This window comes from Vipera berus (genome assembly GCF_964194415.1).
Source record: "Vipera berus genome assembly, chromosome: Z".
Taxonomy (NCBI): Eukaryota; Metazoa; Chordata; class Lepidosauria; order Squamata; family Viperidae; genus Vipera; species Vipera berus.
The window spans coordinates 53,727,047-53,750,337 of record NC_138205.1 but is presented as its reverse complement, the minus strand read 5'-3'; the positions used below and the strand labels follow the sequence as shown (position 1 = coordinate 53,750,337).

General features: G+C 40.5%; 1 protein-coding gene across 1 annotated transcript in view; it reads right to left on the bottom strand.

The window, feature by feature from the left end:
* The window catches only part of LOC308678396 (transmembrane protease serine 11E-like), a 67,142-nt gene that overhangs the window by 10,995 nt on the left and 32,856 nt on the right, over nucleotides 1-23,291 (bottom strand). The window contains exons 3-7 of the mRNA XM_081345554.1: nucleotides 21,952-22,067; nucleotides 16,151-16,269; nucleotides 9,229-9,296; nucleotides 1,449-1,612; nucleotides 491-529 (exon numbers count right to left, since the gene is read on the bottom strand). Of these exons, the coding sequence (XP_081201680.1) occupies nucleotides 491-529; nucleotides 1,449-1,612; nucleotides 9,229-9,296; nucleotides 16,151-16,269; nucleotides 21,952-22,066 (505 nt within the window). The 5' untranslated portion in view covers nucleotide 22,067. The remainder of the gene's footprint in view (nucleotides 1-490; nucleotides 530-1,448; nucleotides 1,613-9,228; nucleotides 9,297-16,150; nucleotides 16,270-21,951; nucleotides 22,068-23,291) is intronic.

Here is a 23,291-nt window from a genome sequence, read left to right as displayed (position 1 = left end):
GGTTATTAAGTGAGTTGCACCCAAATTTATCATCTTTTAGCCTTGTTTCTTAAATGAATCACTCCAGTTGTTAAATGACTCACATGACTGTTAAATGAATCCAGCTTACCCCACAGATTTTGCCTGTCAGAAGCTAACTGGGCAGGTTTCAAATGGTATTCAGGTGACCACAGAATGCTGCAACTGTAAAACGCTAGGAACTGTCTTCCTGGAACACCCTGACTCACCACCAGATAAATACAGAATTGCATTTTTGGGTTCAGGAAAGGAAATAGACATGTTATACTAGTTATATGTTATACTAGTCGATAAAAAAAATTTGAGAATGATGGTGCCAAGGCAATATTCCTCAATAGGGCAGTCTTATCTTATACACTAGATGTGTCCAGTTTCCCCAGTTATAAAGTTAAAAACATCTGGAGAACAGCATCCAGAGGAAAATAAGGCGAAACAAATCTGTTTTCAAACAGATAGTTGTTCTGATACTTACAACTGTTGAGAAGATTTGTACCATTTTCTTCATTTATCTCTGAAAAGATAGAGAAACAAATATTAATTTTGCAGTAACAATATCTTCATCCATCCTTCATCCTAAAGTATATGATTCAATAATCACTAGTAATTTGGGAATATTGGCAAAGGATGTTTTCAAACCAGTATCTCCCTTCCAGTAAGGCTGAATACCCAGCATTTTAAATAAGAGAAGGTGAAAATTTTGCTTAATTTTTTTTGCTCAGAGCAAAACAAAATACCTTTGTAAATGCAATATAAATGATCTTACAATCATATTAGCCTTAGAAAATCTGAAGACTGCAAGGCCATGTTTCTAAACTTTTCCTCCTAATTAAATGTCTTTAATTGTCTTTTTCCTGGACTACTTTTATGTAATTTAAAGCATTTAAATTTGCCTCTTTCTACTATTACAATCACAAGAAAGAAAACAAGATATCTATTTGTTCTCTATATAGGTTCTTACAAAAACTATGTCAGAAAATCCCTTATAATCCATTTAGTGTGTTATCATCATGAATTAACCAACCAGCTGACGATCTCATTTATTGACTTCTACTATATAAGGGTGACTAGTTCATAAAAATAATCAAATAAAATAAAGATTACTGGCTTTGGCTCAATGAAATTTTCTCAATATTTTTTGGCAAAATGCTCTGTTAATTCCTAATATTTATTCCTTAAATATTAAACAAATAAGCAAATTGAAAGCCAGGGAACAATTATTAATAGAAATTGGCTGGAAATCTGAAAGCTGTAAGTATTTTATTCCCCACAGGAAAAAAAGTGCAAATACTACACAAATATCTTAAGCAAGAATAGGAAATGGGTAATGCAGTTTTGATTAAGTCAACAAATATATTTCAGGTGACAATGAAGGCAAAGTAAGCAGTTTAAAAAAAATGATCATCATTACAAAGGACATCTGTAACACTTACCTGAGAGCTTATAAGAAGAAAGATCAATACTTAAGGGCCATGTTGATGCCTTCAGCTTTTTCAGCAAAATATGATAAATATTTGTCCAGAGTATCTCTTTATTATCTGTGGCAATGAACTTAAATATCAGCACCACATGTGCCAGGACACCATCATTCCCTGGGCTGCAAAAGAATAATACAGGCAGTTCACCAAACAAGCCAGAATATATATTCACTCAAGGCTTTGGGGCAAGTAAGACAGAAAAATTAAAATACTGCATTGGTCCATAAAGGAACACCAAGTGTTCAACTCATTGCGTCTTAGAAATGGATGGGACTGGGCAGGCAATAGGAAATGTTTTGACATAAATTTGGATGATGCCATCAAAAATAGCTATGATTTGGGACTAGAAAATATAGGGATCTTCTAGTGTCACAGACTTTTCCCCTGTTTTAGCTCTTTTCCCCCTTTTCTTTTCATGTGCCCATCTTGCAATTAAGCTGTAATGCATTGGCCTAATTGCTGCAATCAGTTGCACAATGTAGTGACCTTAATTGCTGTACATAAGTGAATGATTGCTTAACGGTTCTTGTTGCTGCAACCCAGACTGCCTGTCTCCAAGCTATTAACTATGTTTTGGGTGGGAATTGTTACTTTAAATCCGTTGGTTGCTGCCTAGAGGCAAACTGTATATAAAGCTGTTCAATAGCAACTAGGGCTGCTTCTGTTGTTACTTAATAAACATGCTTGCTTTTGCACCGCTCTGCCTTGTCAATGCCTAACTGAACCAAGAACATAACAGTGGCGACGAAGGTGGGATGTGCTGCTTAAATGTGAGAGCCTGAAGTCACTAGGGGGTGAGGCCAGCACCAGAGCCTGGCAAGAACTATGTTTCCCCCCAAGGTCTGCCAGCAAGTCACGCTGGAGACCACCATGCCCTGAGGATCCATCCTAGGGCCAGCACAGAAGCCAACAGCACAAGGCATTGTGAGCAAGAAGCAACTCACCATGGCGAAAGTCGGAAAACTGGAGGAAGTCGATGTGGTGCACCACGAGAGGTGGAGTTCTTACATCTCTCGCATCAAGAATTACCTCCGCGCTAACCAGGTTAGCAAAGATGAGTTGAAAGCCGCGACACTCCTGTGCATGTGCAGCCTGGCTACCTTTAACATAGCTGAGAACCTGGTCGCCCCTGCTCCGCTCAAGTCAGTCACCTACGCGGATCTGAAGAAGAAGCTCAGGGACCAATTCGAGCTGAAACTATCCATCATAGCATGGAGGCATGCATTTGAGCAGCGGGAGCAACAGCCCAGTGAGTCTGCAACCGAGTTAATAGCCGCCCTCCGACAGGCGTCTCGGCTTTGCAACTTTGCAGACTTGGAGGAAAGGCTGAGAGACCGTTTAGTCTGCGGACTGAGAAATCAAGAGATCCAGCAGAAGCTGTTTGCAAAGGAGACCCTCTCACTACAAGATCCCTTGAAGGAGGTGATGGCTGCTGAAGCCACCAGAGGGGCCATTAAAGCATTGCTGCCCTCCAAAAGCACGTCCAGCCCAGAAGCCATCCATCACGAGGACGCCGAGCATGTAGAAGACTCCGAATTGGACTTCAAAGTTGATCAGCTGCAGAAACAACCAGAGAAGGGGCAGAGGGCAGCTGAGAAGGCAATCCCTTTCCCAAGATGCATGGGCTGTGGAGGCCACCATCCTCGCTCGGAATGCCAGTTCCGAGCAGCAACTTGCTGGGCGTGTGGCAAACCAGGCCACATTGCTGCCATCTGCAGAGGTCGCCAGAGGGACGGTTCACCAGAAGATGCATTCAGGAGAGGTACCAGGGCCCCGGGCCTCCAGCTTTTGCTCCAACTGGAGGAGCGTTTTCTGCACTGGTGCCCATTGCCCCCTTAAAGAGAAGCTTAGGCTCAGGGTCAAGCTTCAGGGAGTTCCATGCAACATGAAACTAAACACAGGTTCAGCCCTATCTATCATTTCTCAAGGGACATTCCAGCACATTTGCAATCATAGCAGTAGACGGACCAAACTCAGGCTGTCTAATTTGTTACTAACAGACTTCCAAAACTCCCACGTAAGGGTCAAGGGAGAAGCCACACTCCAGGTGCAATTCAAGGGGTTTGAGGGTCCACTAGATGTCATAGTGGTGGAGGGCCAATGCACAAGCCTCATCGGTCTCGATTGGTTTGATGCTCTAGGCATCCAAGTAACCAGCATTCACAGGACACAAGCAGCAGACCTGTCTACAATCTGCTAAGAGTTTGCTGATGTCTTCAGCTCAAATCTAGGGAAGTACAAGGGTCCTCCTATCACCCTTCATCTTGATCCTACTGTAACCCCAATATGGATCAAGTCTCGTAGAGTGCCTTTTGCCCTCAAGCCCAAAATAGATGCAGAGTTGGACAAGCTAGTGCAACAAGCGGTATTGTAGCCCATAAATAGTGGGGTCTGGGAAACCCCCATACTCACGCCACTTAAGGCCAATGGTGAGGTGTGCATATGCATGGATTAGAAGTGCACTATCAACAGGGAACTTCAACAGCACGCATATCTGGTGCCGGTAGTCAGCCATATTGTGGCATTGCTACAAGGAGGCTGCAGGTTCACCAAATTAGATTTGGTGCAAGCCTACCAGCAACTGCCTGTGGACGAGGCCATGGCAGTTGCTCAGACCATTGTCACCCACAAAGGGGCTTTCAAGGTTAAGCGCCTGCAATTCAGGGTGAGTGTAGCCCCAGGGCTTTTCCAGGAAGTGATGGAGTGAATGCTCAAGGGCATTCGAGGGGTGTGCCCCTATTTCGATGATGTCCTCATAGCTGGGGAATCAGTGGAGATTTTGGCTGAACGGCTTAAAGCCGTCCTTCAGCGGTTCCGCGACGCAGGGCTGAAACTAAAAAGAGAGAAGTATAAGATCGGGGTAGATTCAACCGAGTTCCTTGGTTTCCGCATCAATGCTGCAGGCATTCATTCGGCAGACTCCAAACTAAAGGCAATCCAGCAGGCCCCCAGTTTGAAGTCTAAGGGGGAGGTTCAGGCCTTTTGGGGGGTTTTGAATTTCTATCATGCCTTCCTTCCCCACAAGGCTGCAGTGGCAGAGTCATAACACTGGCTCTTGGACAAAAAGGCATAGTGGCAGTGCACTAGCATACACGAGAGACGTTTCACACCAGTCAAATCACTGCTGTCTTCGAACTCAGTCCTCACCCATTTTAATGAGAAGTTGCCTGTCTGCATCGCATGTGATGCATCTCCCGATGGGGTTGGGGCCGTGTTGAGCCACTTAATGGCTGATGGGAGGCAGACTCCCATCTCTTACTGCTCTAGGACCCCGTCGTCCACAGAGCACAACTACATGCAAATAGATAAGGAGGCTCTGGCCATTGTGGCTGGCACAAAAAAGTTTCATGATTACTTGTATGGCTGCCAGTTCACAGTCTTCACGGACCACAAGTCTCTTCTAGGGTTGTTCACCATGAACAAGCAGACACCTCAGATTCTGTCTGCACGAATGCTGAGGTGGTCTATCTTCCTTTCAGCTTACAGCTGTAGGCTGATTCACAAACCAGGCAGGGAAATGGGCCATGCAAATGGCCTTAGCAGATTGCCCCTGCCTCATGTAGAGCCAGATCCTGCTCTGGCTGCACGCATCCTGGCTATCCAGGATTTGCCGGAGTCTCCCTTTCACACTGGGGATGTGGCTGCTGAAACAGCCAATAACAAGGCGCTTAGCCATGTGTTGAACTGGGTAAACACAGGATGGCTGGACAAATGTCCAGGGCCAGAATTCCAGAGTTTCTACACAAGGAGAGATGAGCTCTCAGCTCATAAAGGTTGCATTCTTTGGGAGAGTTGGGCCATAGTCCCAAGCTCTTTAAGGCCTAGGGTTTTAGAATCTCTGCATGAGGGACATCCAGGAATAGTCCGGATTAAGGCATTTGCGAGGAGCTACCTTTGGTAAAAAAAAGGTAAAGGTTCCCCCGCACGCACATGCGTGCTAGTCGTTTCCGACTCTAGGGGGCGGTGCTCATCTCCGTTTCAAAGCCAAAGAGCCAGCGCTTGTCCGAGGACGTCTCCGTGGTCATGTGGCCGGCATGACTAGATGCCAAAGGCACATGGAACGCTGTTACCTTCCCACCGTAGTGGTCCCTATTTTTCTACTTGCATTTTTACGTGCTTTCGAACTGCTAGGTTGGCAGAAGCTGGGACGAGTATTGAGGCCCAAGTACATGGCTGCTACACTTGCCAGCAATCTAGGCCCAAGATGCCGCAAGCCCCTGTCCACTGATGGGAGGACACACACACACCGTGGTCAAGAATCCACATTGATTTGGCTGGGCCCTTTCAGGGACAACTGTTCCTAATTGTAGTGGACAGTCCACTCCAAATGGTTAGAGTCGCACCAGTTCCAACTATGACTACTGCCAGGACCATCCAGGAACTGCGCAGGATCTTTGCAACACATGGGTTACCAGACGTGCTGGTCTCAGACTATGGGGCCCAGTTCACCACCACAGAATTTCAGTCCTTCCTCAGGGCTAATCTAATAAGGCACACCACTTCAGCTCCCTTTCACCTGACCTTGAACAGCCAGGCGGAATGCATGGTCCAAATGACCAAAGAATCCCTCAAAAGAATTGTCACTGGCAACTGGCACCATAGGCTGGCAGATTTCTTACTCTGCCAATGCACATGGGCAGGACTCCAGCTGAGCTCAGATGGGGTCAGAGCTTAATTATGAAGCTGGACTGGCTGCACCCTGACTGAATTGCCTCAGACACAGCACAGCCAAAACCACTGCAAAGTCTGCAAGTTGGTGACCGGGTTTGGGGCCAGAATTATGGTCACATGGCTTTGTGGGTGGTAGCTGTGGTTGCTAAGGTGTCAGGGCCACTTTCTTACGAGGTGGTCCTGGAAGATGGTCATGTCATTCACCGACACATCGACCAACTGTGTCAAAGGCTAGCGAACCAGTCGCTGGCTCAGGACTCTCAAGAGGGATGTCCACAGGGGCAGCGCAACAGCGGCTCAACAGAGGAGTCCACATGCTCTGACAGGACTCTCTGCCGAGGAGACAGGGGAGTGGTCGGTGGTGAGTTTTCCCCAGACACACAAACTGTGTCTACTAAGCAGAATCAGCAAGCGGCACTGAGTTCCAGCCTGGCAGACTCTGCTCCCCAAATGGAATTTGGTTTGGGCCTACCGGAACATGCCAGACAAGGGGACTCGAGTCAGCCCAAAGCAAGCGGGCCTCAAAGTCCTGGCCTACCCAGCCTGGTAGGTGGGTAGACCGGGAGCCTCCAGCAACCCCTAGACAATAGGAATGCTCACGACGACTGCCTAAGTATTTGCAGGACTATGTCAAGCATTTGAGAGTATGAGCTATCTAGGGGGAAGGAGTGTAATGTATTGGCCTAATTGCTGAAATCAGTTGCACAATGTAGTGACCTTAATGGCTGTACTTAAGTGAATGATTGCTTAATGGTTCTTGTTGCTGCAACCCAGACTGCCTGTCTCCAAGCTAACTACATTTTGGGTGGGAATTGTTACTTTAAATCCATTGGTTGCTGCCTAGAGGCAAACTGTTTATAAAGCTGTTCAGCAGCCATTAGGGCTGCTTCTGTTGTTACTTAATAAACATGCTTGCTGTTTCACCGCTCTGCCTTGTCAATGCTAACCAAACCAAGAACATAAAAATAAGCTTTATGCACTGGCTGTTGTTTGCCCCACAATTCCCAGAAATACTATTGTGCTGAAAAATGGGTGTGTGTGTACAGAAGCAAGATAATGCCATTCATCTGCCTAAATAAGTAAGTAAATAAATAAGACCACATTGCAGACTTGTCAGAGTTTCCAGAATGCTAATCTGCCAAAGTAATCTTTCAATAAATGAGGTGTTTTGGGACAGTCCTAAAAGAATGCCAAATTATTATATGCTCAGTTTAAAGCCAAAATCTTATGGATTAAGAGAAACAAAACTATCATTTCCAGGCATTGCCAATGATGTCATCTTTATGTTTCTGAAAATTTATGAGTATTCTTCAGCAGAAAAAGAACAGTTTTAACAGTGACTATGCTCTTTGGCCAGACAGAAAAATTAAGTGAGTCTTGTACAAATGGCTCTAGGTCTTATCACTGCAGTTGATTCACTCCAGCCGATTCACCCTGGCTCTCTTATCCTGGTTGACTCACCATGGCCGTCTAGCTATGGAACAAGTTGCTGCTGCCAACTCACTGCACAACATGCCGCAGGACAACTCGCTGTGGCCAACTTGCTGCGAGACAATTCAACAGAGGATAACTCAAGAGAGGAACAAGTGAATTTGCAGCAACTTGTGTCTTGCTTTAGATTTGGATCTTCTCAATTTAGAAGTTCTTGAGACTGAATGCAGTTCACTTGTCCCTCTCTTGAGCTATCCCATGTTGAATTGTCCCGGTGAGTTGACCATGGTGAGTTCTCCCAGGATAAGTTGTCCCAAGGCAAGTTGGCGACAATGAGTTGTCCTGCAGCAAGTTGGCTGTGACAAGATAGCTGGGGAATGTTGGCTGGAGCAAGTCAGCCATGGCAAGTTGTCCCATTCCTTGTACAAATGGTTCAAATAATAAATCAAATTTCAGTATCTATTTCTTGCTTTGGCAATTAGACTTCACACTGTGAGGATCTTTTTTGTTTGCTTGCTTCAGTTTCACTTTAATAAACCTAATCACATGTTTATATGTGTTTGAACATACTGTGCATTGTGAATTTATTAGCCCCATCAATTAGATCCATTTGAGCCAGATAATATCACACCGTATTGCACAGAAGCCTACCCTTGCCACTCGCTTACTGGAATACCGTCAACTTTTAATGTGATTTTAGATTCAACAAATATGTCTGGAGGGATGTATTTGTCCTAATTCAGGATCTATTCAACTGTTAAAGGAAGGTGTACTAAAAAGATGTTATATGGTCATTGCATAGTAAGAAAGGGCTCCTGTTTTGAGGATAGGAAAGCAAATTGCAAATCTATAGTTTAACATACATAGGACTTCTGTGGGAAGAACTTCAAGAACTTTCCTAAAATATTCTCCAATCTATAGCAGTTAGAGAATTAAACCTAATTTCGTCCATCACTTTGCTTATTATTATGGAATGTCTTCAGTCCATGGATTCTTCAGCAAAAATTGTGGACTGTACAATAGTTATCTGAGTCCTAGTAGTCGTTCACTTGCTGATCTTGCCTTGAAATTTCCCCCAAATGTTTATATGTTTCAGGATGAGAAGGTAGAATTTAGTCCTGACCCTCCCAATTTGTCAGTTACCAAAAAAGTGAGAGACGAATTCAATTAATGTAATTCAAATATAACAGTTATGGAGGTTTAATTATGTTAAAATTGTCCCAAACATTTTTGAAATAATCATCTGCTAGTTTTGTGGTTGTGAGACAGATGATATTGATTCCATGAATAAAAGTTTATCAAAAGACAGGAATATAAAAGGTATCAGGCAGTAGTTACATCAAAGGACATATCAGTTAGTTGGGTTATTTTCAGTTTCCATTCTAAATTGTGAGAAAAAAAGATTAGTGTATTCTAACATGCCTCCAGCTCCTAGATGTTAGCCTACAACTGGTACAATTATATTAGTTTTGAATGCTGATTAATGAGAGTGAGAACTGAGAAACACTATTTGGGGGAAGTAACCCAGATCTATTTTTTAATGCTATCTTGGCCATTTGATTTATAAATTCATTCTCAGGTCATTGTTAGCAATTAATTCATCTGTTCCTAAGTGGAATGTTCATCTACATACCTTAGCCTGACAACACGTGAATTAATGAGCCTTTTTTCTAAGGGAGTAGCTTGAAATGCTTGTTTAATCTGTTGAAAGGAACGAAAAGTTATGTTTCATATAGAAAATTTATTAAACAGAGTAGGAATGCAGCAGTGCCACTAGGTCTATGTCTCAAAGTCTGCAAGATGATGGACACAATATCCCAATCATAGCCATACTTGTTTTGTACATGCTAAGAACAGTGGTGGGATTCAAATATGTGAACAACTGGTTCTCTGTGTGGATGCTGCTTCCGGAAGTCCATTCTGGGCCTGGGCAACAAAAAATTAGCTACTGGTTCTTCCAAAGTGGTGCAAACTGGCTGAATCCCACTACTGGCTAAGAATCACATGCATTGGGAAAGGGGTGGGGCTTCTAACGTAACATAGTCCGTCATCTTTGCAGATTTTGACCACTCTTTTTCATGGACATTCATGTAGCAATGAAAAAAACCAATATAGTATGAGTCAATTAAAACAATCTGGCAAGGTTTTAAAGAACAAACTTGGCCATTCTTTCTTTATCATCTGAGTTGACACGAAAGGTTTGAAATTTGATGACAAAAATGCCACTGATACACAGTTAGGAGGAATAACAAACACTTTAGAAGATGCTATCAGGATTCAGGAACAAACTGGGACAATGGATAAAAAACAGCAAATGTACCTTAACAGGAATATTTTGTTTATTTATTCAACTTACATGCTGCCTAGAGTCACTTGGAGGTGACTTTAAGCAGCTTAAGTCTTAGATTTATATAAGAAAAATGAAAGGCCCAAGTACAGGATGGAAAAGCATGCTGGGAGGAATATAGCTGGAAAAAATCTAAGTGCCATAGCTCACAAACTGAATATGAGCCAGTACTGTAAAGCAGATGGGAAAAAAACAAATGAACAATCAGGGTGCCTCAACAAAAACACAGTGTTAAGAGAAGTCTTATTTCACTCTATGCAGAATTTGGCAGACCACATCTAGAATATTACACCCAGTTCCAGGCAACACATTTTAAAAAGAACACAGAGAATTTGGAGATATTTGGAGAAGAAGCGATTTAGCATTGGAATAGACTGCCTTAGAAAGTGGTCAACTTTTCACTAGATGGCCATCTGTCAACAATACTGTAGTGGAGAATTCCTACATTAAGCAGGGATTGCTTGATCTCCAAGGTCTCTTCCATTCCTTCTATTCTACTCCTTTATTATTCTAATTATGGTTGGTTGGATAATAGGGGAGGAAACCTCACAAATTTACCATTCACCTAAGAGAATTTCTTTCTAAAAAGAATATATCTGGATCTGCAATAAAGAAATAAAAATTAAAATAAATCAAACATGCACACAAAAGATAAGCCTACTTGAGAAGTCCATTAAAATCCTCCCACAAATGGAAGTTATTAAATTGCAGTATTAGATGGTCTAATCAGAATGAAATTGAGCTGTAAAAAGAGCTGCACATCTGTTTAACAAACTAGTCTTCGTTGACCATATGAATGGGAGTTTCCTCTAAGCTTTGTTGTTGTTGTTAGCTGAGAAGTCGTGTCCGACCCATCGCGACCCTATGGACAACATTCCTCCAGGCCTTCCTGTCCTCTACCATCTTCTGGAGTCCATTTAAGCTGACGCCTACTGCTTCAGTGACTCCATCCAGCCACCTCATACTCTGTCGACCCCTTCTTCTATTGCCCTCGATCTTTCCCAGCATTAGGCTCTTCTCCAGTGAGTCCTTCCTTCTCATTAGGTGGCCAAAGTATTTGAGTTTTAGCTTCAGGATCTGGCCTTCTAAAGAGCAGTCAGGATTGATCTCCTCTAGGACTGACCGGTTTGATCGCCTTGCAGTCCAAGGGACTCGCAGGAGTCTTCTCCAGCACCATAGTTCAAAGGCCTCAATTCTTTGGCGCTCAGCCTTTCTTATGGTCCAACTTTCACTGCCATACATTGCAACTGGGAAGACCATAGCCTTGACTATACGCACTTTTGTTGACAGGGTGATGTCTCTGCTTTTTAGTGTGCTGTCTAGATTTGCCATGGCTTTCCTCCCCAGGAGCAAGCGTCTTTTAATTTCTTGGCTACAGTCCCCATCTGCAGTGATCTTGGAGCCCAGGAAAATAAAATCTGTCACTACCTCCATTTCTTCCCCATCTATTTGCCAGGAATTGAGAGGACCGGATGGTATGATCTTGGTTTTCTTAATGTTAAGTTTCAACCCAACTTTTGCAATCTCCTTCTTCACCCGCAACAAGAGGCTCTTTAGTTCTTCTTCACTTTCTGCCATTAGAGTGCTATCATCTGCATATCTTAGGTTGTTGATATTTCTTCCAACAATCTTAATTCCAACTTTTGATTCATCTAACCCTGCCTTTCTCATGATGTGCTCTGCATATAAGTTAAATAGGCAGGGCGACAGTATACAGCCTTGCCGGACTCCTTTCCCAATTTTGAACCAATCAGTGGTTCCATGTCCAGTTCTCACTGTTGCTTCTTGACCCGCTTATAGGTTTCTCAAGAGACAAATAAGATGGTCTGGTACTCCCATCTCTTTAAGAACTTGCCACAGTTTGTTATGATCCACACAATCAAAGGCTTTAGCATAGTCAATGAAGCAGAAGTAGATGTTTTTCTGGAACTCTCTAGCTTTCTCCATGATCCAGCGTATGTTGGCAATTTGGTCTCTAGTTCCTCTGCCTCTTCGAAATCCTGCCTGTACTTCTGGTAGTTCTCAATCCACATACTGCTGAAGTCTAGCTTGTAGGATTTTAAGCATGACTTTACTAGCATGAGAAATGAGTGCAATGGTGCGATAGTTTGAACATTCTTTGGCACTGCCTTTCTTTGGAATTGGAATATAAACTGATCTTTTCCAATCCTGTGGCCACTGTTGAGTTTTCCAAATTTGCTGGCAAATTGAGTGTAGCACTTTTACTGCATTGTCTTTTAAGATTTTGAATAGCTCAGCTGGAATACTGTCACCTCCACTAGCTTTGTTGTTGCTCAGCTTTTCTAAGGCCTGCTACCTGTTGTACAATGTCGCGAACCTCTGTCCATAGTTCTTCAGGCACTCTGTCTATCAGATCTAATTCCTTAAATCTATTTGTCACCTCTACTGTATATTCAACAGGGATATGATTTAATTCATAGCTGAGTGGCCTAGTGCTTTTCCCTACTTTCTTCAGTTTAAGCCTAAACTTTGCAAGGAGAACCTCATGGTCTGAGCCACAGTCAGCTCCTGGTCTTGTTTTTATTGACTGTATAGAGCTTCTCCATCTTTGGCTGCAGAGCATATAGTCAATCTGATTTCTGTGTTGACCGTCTGGTGATGTCCATGTGTAGAGCCGTTTCTTGGGTTGTTGGAAAAGAGTGTTTGCTATGACCATTGTATTCTCTTGACAGAATTCTATCAGCCTGTGCCCTGATTCATTTTGCATTCCAAGGCCAAACTTGCCTGTTATTCCGGTTATCTTTTGGCTTCCTACTTTAGCATTCCAATTCCCCATGATGATAAGGACATCATTTTTTGGTGTTAGTTCTATAAGGTGCTGTAGAGCTTCATAGAACTGGTCAATTTCATCCTCTTCAGCACTGGTGGTTGGGGCATAGACTTGGACTACTGTGATATTGAATGGTTTGCCTTGGGTTCGAACTGAGATCATTCTGTCATTTTGAGGATTGTATCCCAGTATTGCTTTTCCTACTCTTTTATTGACTATGAAGGCTACTCCATTTCTTCTGAGGGATTCTTGCCCGCAGTAGTATACCTGATGGTCATCTGAATTAAATTCACCCATTCCTGTCCATTTTAGTTCGCTGATACCTAAGATGTTGATGTTCAGTCTTGTTATCTCTTGATTGACCACGTCCAGCTTTCCTTGATTCATGGATCTTACATTCCAGGTTCCTATGGAAAAAAAATCTTTACAGCATCGGACTTTCCTTTCACCACCAGACACATCCACAGCTGAGCGTCATTTCGGCTTTGGCCCAGTCGCTTCATTCTTTCTGGCGCTACTAGTACTAGCCCTCTGCTCTTCCCCAGTAGCATATTGGACGCCTTCCGACCTGAGGGGCTCATTTTCCAGCGTCATATCGTTTTGCCTTTTGGTACTGTCCATAGGGTTTTCATGGCAAAGATACTGGAGTGGGTTGCCATTTCCTTCTCCAGTGGATCACGTTTTGTCAGAACTCTCGGCTATGACCTGTCCGTCTTGGGTGGCCCTGCACGGCATAGCTCATAGCTTCATTGAATTACGCAAGCCCCTTCGCCATGACAAGGCAGTAATCCATGAAGGGGTCCTCTAAGCTAGCCATCAGCTTATATTTGAAATAAGCGTGACAAACTGTGCAACTTTATAACAAACCCTGGTACAATCTCTGCCCAGTTGTCTTACCAAAGGACTGGCATGTTGAGCTAATTTAAGTATCTCACCCAATTCTATTTTGCTGGTACTATGACTTGTTGTAAGTGTTAACTTTTAATTGAATGCCTTCTTGTTAGCACTGTCTTAACTTTGGGCCGATCTACTGTAGTTTAATGCCATATTTTGTTACCATTTCTCCCTGATATTATATTTCTTGAACTTTAAAATATTGTTTGCTTTTTCAGTTTCATGCTTGAGGACCTGATTTTTTTGAGGTTCAGTTTTAATCATTGATTAAACAGTAATCCTACAACCAATTGAGCCCAAAATTTCTGTTGCTAAGTGAGATAGTTGTAAAGTGAATTTTGCCCCATTTTACATTCTTTCCTGCCAGAGTTGTTAAATGAATCACGGTTATTGTTAAGGTAATAACATGGTTGTTAAGTGAATCTAGCTGCTCCATTCACCTTGCTTGTCAGAAGATCACAAAAAGTGATCACATGACCCTGGGACACTGCAACTATCATAAATATGAGTCAGTTACCAAGTGTCTGAATTTTGATCACATGACCATGATTAAATGGTTATAAATCATTTTAGTGCTGTGATAACTTTGAACAGTTACTAAATGAACTGTTATAAGATGAAGACTATCTGTATTCATACATGGCGCCCAATGCAAGTATATAATCTATTATATAATCAAGTATATAATCTTTGTTATTGCATGGTGTTATGAAACACTTAAACTCAACCCAAAGGACATATATTTAAAGTGTGTCAACTGCATAATGTTCTAAGCATATGTAGGTATGTGCTTCCTTCATCCTTTGGCACGTGGCATGTGCTAATGCACCCAATTGGAAAAATATCTTCATGCTTGCTAATTCTGCTAATAGTTCCACGTGTTGGAATATGATAATACTGTCTTTGAATTGAGATTTGCAATCAAGTTGGTTCAATTGTCCATGACCACATAGATAATTTTTCTCCAAAACTCTGTGTCCCCAACCTGGTCATCCAGATCTTCCAAACAGTGCACCCATTGCTACTCTAATATTCCATCCACCTTGCTGCTGAGCATCCTCATTTTCTCTTTCCATCTTTTTCAGCATTACAGACTTTTTTAAGAGAGCTGGATATTTGTATAATATATCCTTAACGTGATGATGTGAGCCTGTTCATGTATGCCTTGAGTTGATTTATTCTATGAACCATTTGTTTGTTTTCTTGGGTTTCCATGGTACTCAGGAGTTTTCTCCATCATCAAAATTTAAAATTATCAATATTTATTCTCTCCTGTTTCTTGGAAATTCAACTTTCATAGTCCATAAAGTGTCACATTGAAAAATATTAACTGCACCATTTCAATCTTTGTAGCTATTGGCATATACTGTACCAGCAATCTGCATATTTTTTCAGGGTCTTCACTGGTACTCTACAATCTGCTAAAATACAGTATATTTATTGACTGCTGGTTCTTTTACTGTTGATTGTAATGACCCCACTAGGTAGACCAGACTAGGAATCAGCTTCACAGATAAGCTAAAACTAATTTTACTGACATTTGCTATATCTTGCAAGTCTGATTGTGCTGTACTTCCCCCTCCTTTTTATAGTTCCATGAAATAGGGAAGCATCTGCCTGAGTCACTTCCAAATGTTATCTATTATAGATTTAAGAAATACTTCAACTCCTTTGCCCGATCCAATAAGATAATCTTTCTTACTCTCTTAAATAAGCTGATCCTAAAAGGCACTGATCCACCACTTTAATTCATTGTCAATTCTAGGGTTGTTTGGGGCATCTGTTGCTGTTAGTTTGGCCTTCTTTATATTTAATCTTAATCCCAATTTTTGACTGCAGTCCTTGACTTTTATTACTAGAGATACTAGATCATATGCATTTTGACTCTCAGAATAGTACCATCCATTAACTCAGGTTATTGATGTCTCTTTCTCTAATTTTAAAATCATGCTTATATTCTTCTAATCTATGTTTCCTCAATATATATTCAGCATATACATTTATTTGAATGAATAAGGAGAATGTATTCAGCTTACTTCACTTCTTTGCAGCCAGTTTGCTGCATCAAGTTCTAACAAGGCTTCATAACCCACAATATAAAAAAGTAATCAACTTATGACTGTAATTGAGACTGTAATTTCAGTCATAAAGCAGATCAATACATTACCGTGTCTGATTTTATGATCCTTTTGGCAGTGATTGTTAAGTGAACTTGGTGGTGATAAAGCAAACTCCATGATTATTAAGAGAACCCATGGTTTGCTATGGAATATCTTTTAGCTGGCTTGAAGTGAGGTACAGAAGAGATAGAGATTCATAAAGGCTGCTAGGAAGTTTGTGAAGCTTACTAAAGGGGAAGAAACGACTTACAACATGCAAAATCTCTATCAACTTTCAAATAAAAGAAACAGAAAGACAGTGGGAAAGGTTGTTCGCTCCCAAAGTTTCTGTGTCTGTCTGTGTTCTTTTCCTTCTTCAGAATAGAATTTAGAGCATTTTTAAAAACAAAAACAAATCACTTACCAAAATCTCAATACTTCTGCTCAGTTCTCTAAATTCTGCTGAAGTCTGTTTTTCAAAGTTAGGCTGATATTTCACATTATTGATTCTAAAGGAAGCATTGTAAAAGAATAACTTCTGATCTGCATATGAAGGGAAAGAATGAAAACATTTATATCATAATATCAATTAACTTTCAAGAATGAAACACAATTGAACAATCATCATTAGAGGAAATTTTCTAATAATGTAGAGGTTTTAGAGGAGTAACTATCATGTGAAAGACATATTTTAACTCTGAAGCAAAGGATTTTAATATACTTCTGTATTTTCTATGGGAAGAACAAAGGCCATGTAGAATAGGTTGACCTGGATTATGAATGGTAACTCAAAAATTGGTCCTAGATAAGTTATTGAGTTTTGGAGCTACCAGATAGAGTGTATGCCATGCTAGTTCAAACAATTCCTCATTCACAAAGAAATAATCAACTATGTCTTCTCATGCTTGATGGTTGGCAAGTCTCATAATTGATCCTCCTTTAGTTCTTTTTAGAATCTCCAGTGAATGGATTAAAATTTCTTGGTGAAAGTCCAGAATCAGGAGTTGGCTACTTTCTGCTAAGATGCAAATGATACAATGTATACTGTATGTACAGTATATTAGTATATGCACATTGATATATACAGAGAACCTTTTCAGTCAGGTTCCAGGCCTGTAAAACAATACATGAGCAGCTTCTTCCTTTGACTTATCAGACAACATTCACCATCTCATCAGCGTAATGGGGTTTATTTGGCCAAGGGTGTTTTTTCACGCAGCTTACTAATTCTATTAACTTATATCTAAATTTTAAGACTTGCAGCAGCTCTAACAATGTTTCAGCCATCCAATATAGACTAGACATGGAAACCAAAGATAGGGAAGTTAATACAGGGAGTCTTTAACTTACAACCATTCATTTAGTGACTGTTTGATGTTACAACAGCACTGAAAAAAGTGACTTAGGATTGTTTTTCACACTTACAACCATTGTATTACCCCCATGGTCACATGATCAAAATTCAGACACTTGGCAACTAGCATGAATTTATGGCAGTTACAATGTCCCAAGGTCATGTCATCACCGTTTGTGACTTTCTGATAAGCAAAGTCACTGGAGAAGCCAGATTCACTTAATAACTACTAGTGTTACTAATTTAACAACTGCAGTGATTTACATAACAATTTTGGCAAGAAAAGTCATAAAATGGTGTAAAACTCAATAACTGTCTTGCTTAGCAATGGAAATTTTGGGCTCAACCGTGGTCATACAATAGATGGTCCTTGACTCAATGACCACAATTGGAACAAAAAAATTTGTCACTGATACAGTCATTAAGCTCAGACCATGAGCTTCTCATTGCAAAGTTTAGGCTTAAACTGAAGAAAGTAGGGAAAAGCACTAGGCCACTCAGGTATGAATTAAATCATATCCCTGTTGAATATACAGTAGAGCTGACAAATAGATTTAAGGAATTAGATCTGATAGACAGAGTGCCTGAAGAACTATGAACAGAGGTTCGCAACATTGTAGAACAGGTAGCAACCAAAACCATCCCAAAGAAAAAGAAATGCAAGAAAGCAAAATGGCTGTCTGAGGAAGCTTTGCAAATAGCTGAGGAAAGGAGGGAAGCAAAAGGCAAGGGAGAAAAAGAAAGATACGCCCAATTGAATGCAGAATTCCAGAGAATAGCTAGAAGAGATAAGAATGCCTTCTTAAATGAACAGTGCAAAGAAATAGAAGAAAACAATAGAATAGGGAGGACCAGAGATCTTTTCAAGAAAATTGGAGAGATGAAGGGAACGTTTCATGCAAAACTGGGCATGATAAAGGACCAAAATGGCAGGGACCTAACAGAGGCAGAAGAGATTAAGAAGAGGTGGCAAAATTATGAAGAACTATACAAGAATGATAACGTCAATTGTCTTTATTGGGGTGAATCGCAGCAGTGAAAATGAATGTCCTGCCTAAATTTTTATTCTTATTTCAAATGATACCGGTTCTTAAGAAAGATTCTAATCTGGAGGAATGGCAGCGAGGTATCAATAAATTTGTTTGGGCAGGGAAAAAGCCACGAGTTAAACTTAAGATTATGCAGGATACTCGTGAAAGAGGTGGTCTTAAAATGCCCAATCTTAAATTATATTATGAAGCTGCTGCGTTAGCAGGAATAAGTGATTGGATTAATTTGACACAAGAGAGATTATTAAATCTTGAGGGCCATGACTTGTTGTTTGGCTGGCATGCATATTTGTTGTATGATAAAAAGGTAGATAATGTGTTTAAAGCGCATATTTTAAGACAAGCATTGTTGAGAGTTTGGAAGAAGTACAGACATAAGTTAGGTTGTAAGATACCATTGTGGGCAATCCCAAAACATGCAATAGAAAATATAAATGTTGGTTTCAAACATGATGTGATAACGTATAAGGAGATTTTAAGTTTGGAAAGAAATGTTTGGTGTCTGAAACCGTACAGTCTCTTGCGAGATGAGAAGATTGTTCAAACTTGGTTCCAATATATTCAGCTACGGGCCAGGTGGAAAGAAGATCAGAAAACTGGTTTTACAATGACTGATGAAAATTTGATAAAGCAAATTAGAAAGCAGGGTCCAGCACATATCAAACGGATATATCTTGCAATGATAGAAATTGACTCAGAAACAGAACTTGTTAAAGATTGTATGATAAAATGGGCCCAAAATATTCAAGAAGTTATTACAATGGACATGTGGGAAAAGATCTGGGTGAGGAACGTAAAATTTACACAAGCTCAAAACTTAAGAGAGAACTTTTATAAAATGTTTTATAGATGGCATCTAGATCCTAAAAAGCTTGCAAGTATGTATCCGAATTATCAGCCCAAGTGCTGGAGGTGTGGCGATGAAGATGCAACATATTTTCACATATGGTGGACTTGTAAAAAGGTTAATGCCTTTTGGATAAAAATTTGGTGGAACATGCAGAAGATTTTCAAGCAAAGGATAAAGTTTTGCCCGCAATTTTTTTTGTTAGGTATAATTACAGATGCTGCGGTTGTGGACACTAAGTTGATGTTGAATTTAACTACGGCAGCAAGACTCTTAATAGGTCAATATTGGAAGAAGGAGGAACTGCCGACTATAGAAGAATGGACTTTAAAGGTTTCTGACCTGGCAGAGATGGCAAAGATTTCGGCTTATTTGAAAGATCACTCGCAAGAACGTTACATTATGGAGTGGAGAAAATGGATTGAGTATATCCAGAACAAATATGGGACTAAAAAGTTTCATGTAGCATTTGAATAAGTCTTCCTTTCTTTTCTTTTTTCTTTTTTTATAGTTAATAGTAATAGTGTTTGTAGTTATCCTATATGAGCTAGAGAGTGATAGATCTCAGAGTTTATGGTTGTTAGCATTTGGATGTTTATGAGTGTTTTTTTTTTGTTTTTATACCCTGTACTTAGCTCTGGGAAGTCGGGGGGGGGGAGGGGGAGGGGGGGGAGGGGTAGGGAGGGATGGGTGTGGGAGGGGGAGGGGGGATTGTTAAAGATAAAATGTATGTTAAAACTTTTTAATAATAAAAAAAAGAATGATAACGTCCCTGATAATCACAATGAGGTGGTCACTGACCTCGAGCCAGACATCCTAGAATGTGACATGAAGTGGGCCTTAGAAAAGCTGAGCAACAACAAAGCTAGTGGAGGTGACAGTATTCCAGCTGAGCTATTCAAAATCTTAAAAGACGATGCAGTAAAAGTGCTACATTCAATTTGCCAGCAAATTTGGAAAACTCAACAGTGGCCACAGGATTGGAAAAGATCAGTTTACATTCCAATTCCAAAGAAAGGCAGTGCCAAAAATGTTCAAACTATTGCACCATTGCACTCATTTCTCATGCTAGTAAAGTTATGCTTAAAATCCTACAAGCTAGACTCCAGCAGTATGTGGATCAAGAACTACCAGAAGTACAGGCAGGATTTCGAAGAGGCAGAGGAACTAGAGATCAAATTGCCAACATACACTAGATCATGGAGAAAGCTAGAGAGTTCCAGAAAAACATCTACTTCTGCTTCATTGACTATGCTAAAGCCTTTGATTGTGTGGATCATAACAAACTGTGGCAAGTTCTTAAGGAGATGGGCATACCAGACCACCTTATTTGTCTCTTGAGAAACCTATATGCGGGCCAAGAAGCAACAGTGAGAACTGGATACGGAACCACTGATTGGTTCAAAATTGGGAAAGGAATCTGGCAAGGCTGTATACTGTCGCCCTGCCTATTTAACTTATATGCAGAGCACATCATGAGAAAGGCAGGGTTAGATGAATCAAAAGTTGGAATTAAGATTGTTGGAAGAAATATCAACAACCTAAGATATGCAGATGATACCACTCTAATGGCAGAAAGTGAAGAAGAACTAAAGAGCCTCTTGTTGCGGGTGAAGAAGGAGAGTGCAAAAGTTGGGTTGAAACTTAACATTAAGAAAACCAAGATCATGGCATCTGGCCCTCTCAATTCCTGGCAAATAGATGGCGCAGAAATGGAGGTAGTGACAGATTTTATTTTCCTGGGCTCCAAGATCACCGCAGATGGGGACTGCAGTGCCAAAGAATTGAGGCCTTTGAACTCTGGTGCTGGAGAAGACTCCTGCGAGTCCCTTGGACTGCAAGGCTATCAAACCGGTCAGTCCTAGAGGAGATCAACCCTGACTGCTCTTTAGAAGGCCAGATCCTGAAGCTAAAACTCAAATACTTTGGCCACCTAATGAGAAGGAAGGACTCACTGGAGAAGAGCCTAATGCTGGGAAAGATTGAGGGCAAGAGAAGAAGGGGATGACTGAGAATGAGGTGGCTGGATGGAGTCACTGAAGCAGTAGGTGTGAGCTTAAATGGACTCCAGAAGATGGTAGAGGACAGGAAGGCCTGGAGGAACATTGTCCATAGGGTCGCGATGGGTCGGACATGACTTCGCAGCTAACAACAACAACAATCATTAAGAAAGGTATCACATGACCACATCCAATTTGACAACCTTTTTTTTTAACTGTGGCATTAACTGAGACATCACCTGACCACCATTTGTGACCTTCCATGCCAGCTTCCCTATTGATTTTGTTTTTTGAAACTGGTTGGGAAGGTCAGAAATAATGACCATATGACTGCGAAGCACCACAACTGTCATAGGTGTGAGCCTGTTTATGAGCAACCCAAATCACAATTATGTGACTATATGGATGGTCATAAATGCATGGACTGGTTATTAGTCACTTTTTCAATGACTTCATAAGTTCAGTCTCTAAATAAATAACTGGTTGTCAAAGACTACTTGCATAAGGTTATAGTAACAGAATTTTGAAGTCTGGAAGTATTCCCTCCTCTCTTTTTTCTTCATGAGAACTAGGGATGTCATATCTGATATGCTTTCTCAAATTACATTTTTGCCCTGGACTCAGGTGTCTTTTATCTGACCATTGTCTTGGTTGTGGCTCTTCATCATATTCTTCAGGATTATTCTTTCCGCCCATTACCGAATGCTATATCTGGCAGGATATAACAGGATCATATTTTGCCTTGGATGATACACCAACACAGAGATCAGATGTAGGAAAATATTGCCGATCCATAATGAATATGTTATGTTGTTTGGCAGATGACCTTCCTTGAAATGGTCCAGTTGGAATAAAAGTAGCTATAAATCCTTCAGGAAAGAATTGCACTACATAATTTTTTTCCTTCTGATTGTTGAAAGATTTTCAAGCACCAAGCCATTCAAATCATATGGACTGAAAAATAAATATACTTACCATATATCAAAAAGTACACAAGCAAGCCAATGGCAGTGGCTAAGATCAGCAATGTGGCTAACACAATCAAAGCAATCATCCATGGCTCCAAAGGTCTGGTTCTTGAACTAGCCATTCTGAAAAGATGGGCAAACATAAGATTTTGTAGAAGATGCAGTGAACCTTAAGTAGTGCAGTTAATTTCTGCTATAATCTGCTTCTGGGTTGTTGTTGTTTAATGTTTATGAACATTAAATATTTCACAAATGAATAAATTAAAAATATTACTGAACTAACAATAAATTAACTGCATTAATCTTTATTTATTTATTTATTTATTTATTTATTTATTTATTATACCAATTGCAATGGCATCTTACAATTTCAATAGTAGTAGGCATACATTGGTTTAAAGTGAACAGAATGCTTGATAAGAAAAATAAGAAAAGTAATGGCATTTGAAAATAAACTTAGCTCTATTCCTAAAAAAGACAAATTCACAGTAATGAGCTTGTCTAAACTCCAGAACTCAAAGGAATATACAAATCTTCAGGAACTCCTGAAATGCTAGCAGGGTTAGGACTCCATGAATTTCAGGACTAGGGTGTTTTAGAAGGCAAGTTCTGCAGCAGAAAAGCCATGCTTCTTTGGGCCAGTCTGATGGTCCTGTTTAATAAGTGGACCCAGAGCACAGCCTCCCTGTTAGACCTAGTAGGTTAGGAAGAAACAATTAGAACAAAGCAATCTCACAAATAATTATTTACTTTGAAATCATTTTGCCATCTCCTTTGTAAATTATAATACAGAAATCATAATTCAGGCAGTGCACTATAGAGATATTTGACTATTTAACTTAGTTCCCATATTTTCCAAACTACATAAAGTATTATTCTACATTCAATTACTCTCATTTAAAATGGGAATGTTTTACCTAGTCCACTTGTGATCATGCTCATGCAGAGGATTCTGTACTACAAACATAGGCAGGCTCAGCACAAGTGAAGAAATCTAGTCATCCTTTTTTAAAAAATCTTTTGTTATATACAGTGGCCACTAGTGTATTCATTCTGAACTATAAGATCAACATTTATGCTCAAAATAAAGTGGGAAACCTGTAGCTTCTCAGCTACATCCTGGATTTGCAGTTTTAAAACTTTGACTGTGCTTCCTTTTCCAAATTAAACATACAATGCTGTAAATTCCATTCAGATTTGACTCTGTCTCTGTCTCTGGGTCCAGCTCTGTTCTCCTTAAAGCATGTCTCAAACTGATTTTTCCTAAGGAAGAATTTCCTGATCTAGTTTTTCATATAGATTATTGCTGTAATCTTTGCAAGAATGTCTAAATATTATTACTTCCAT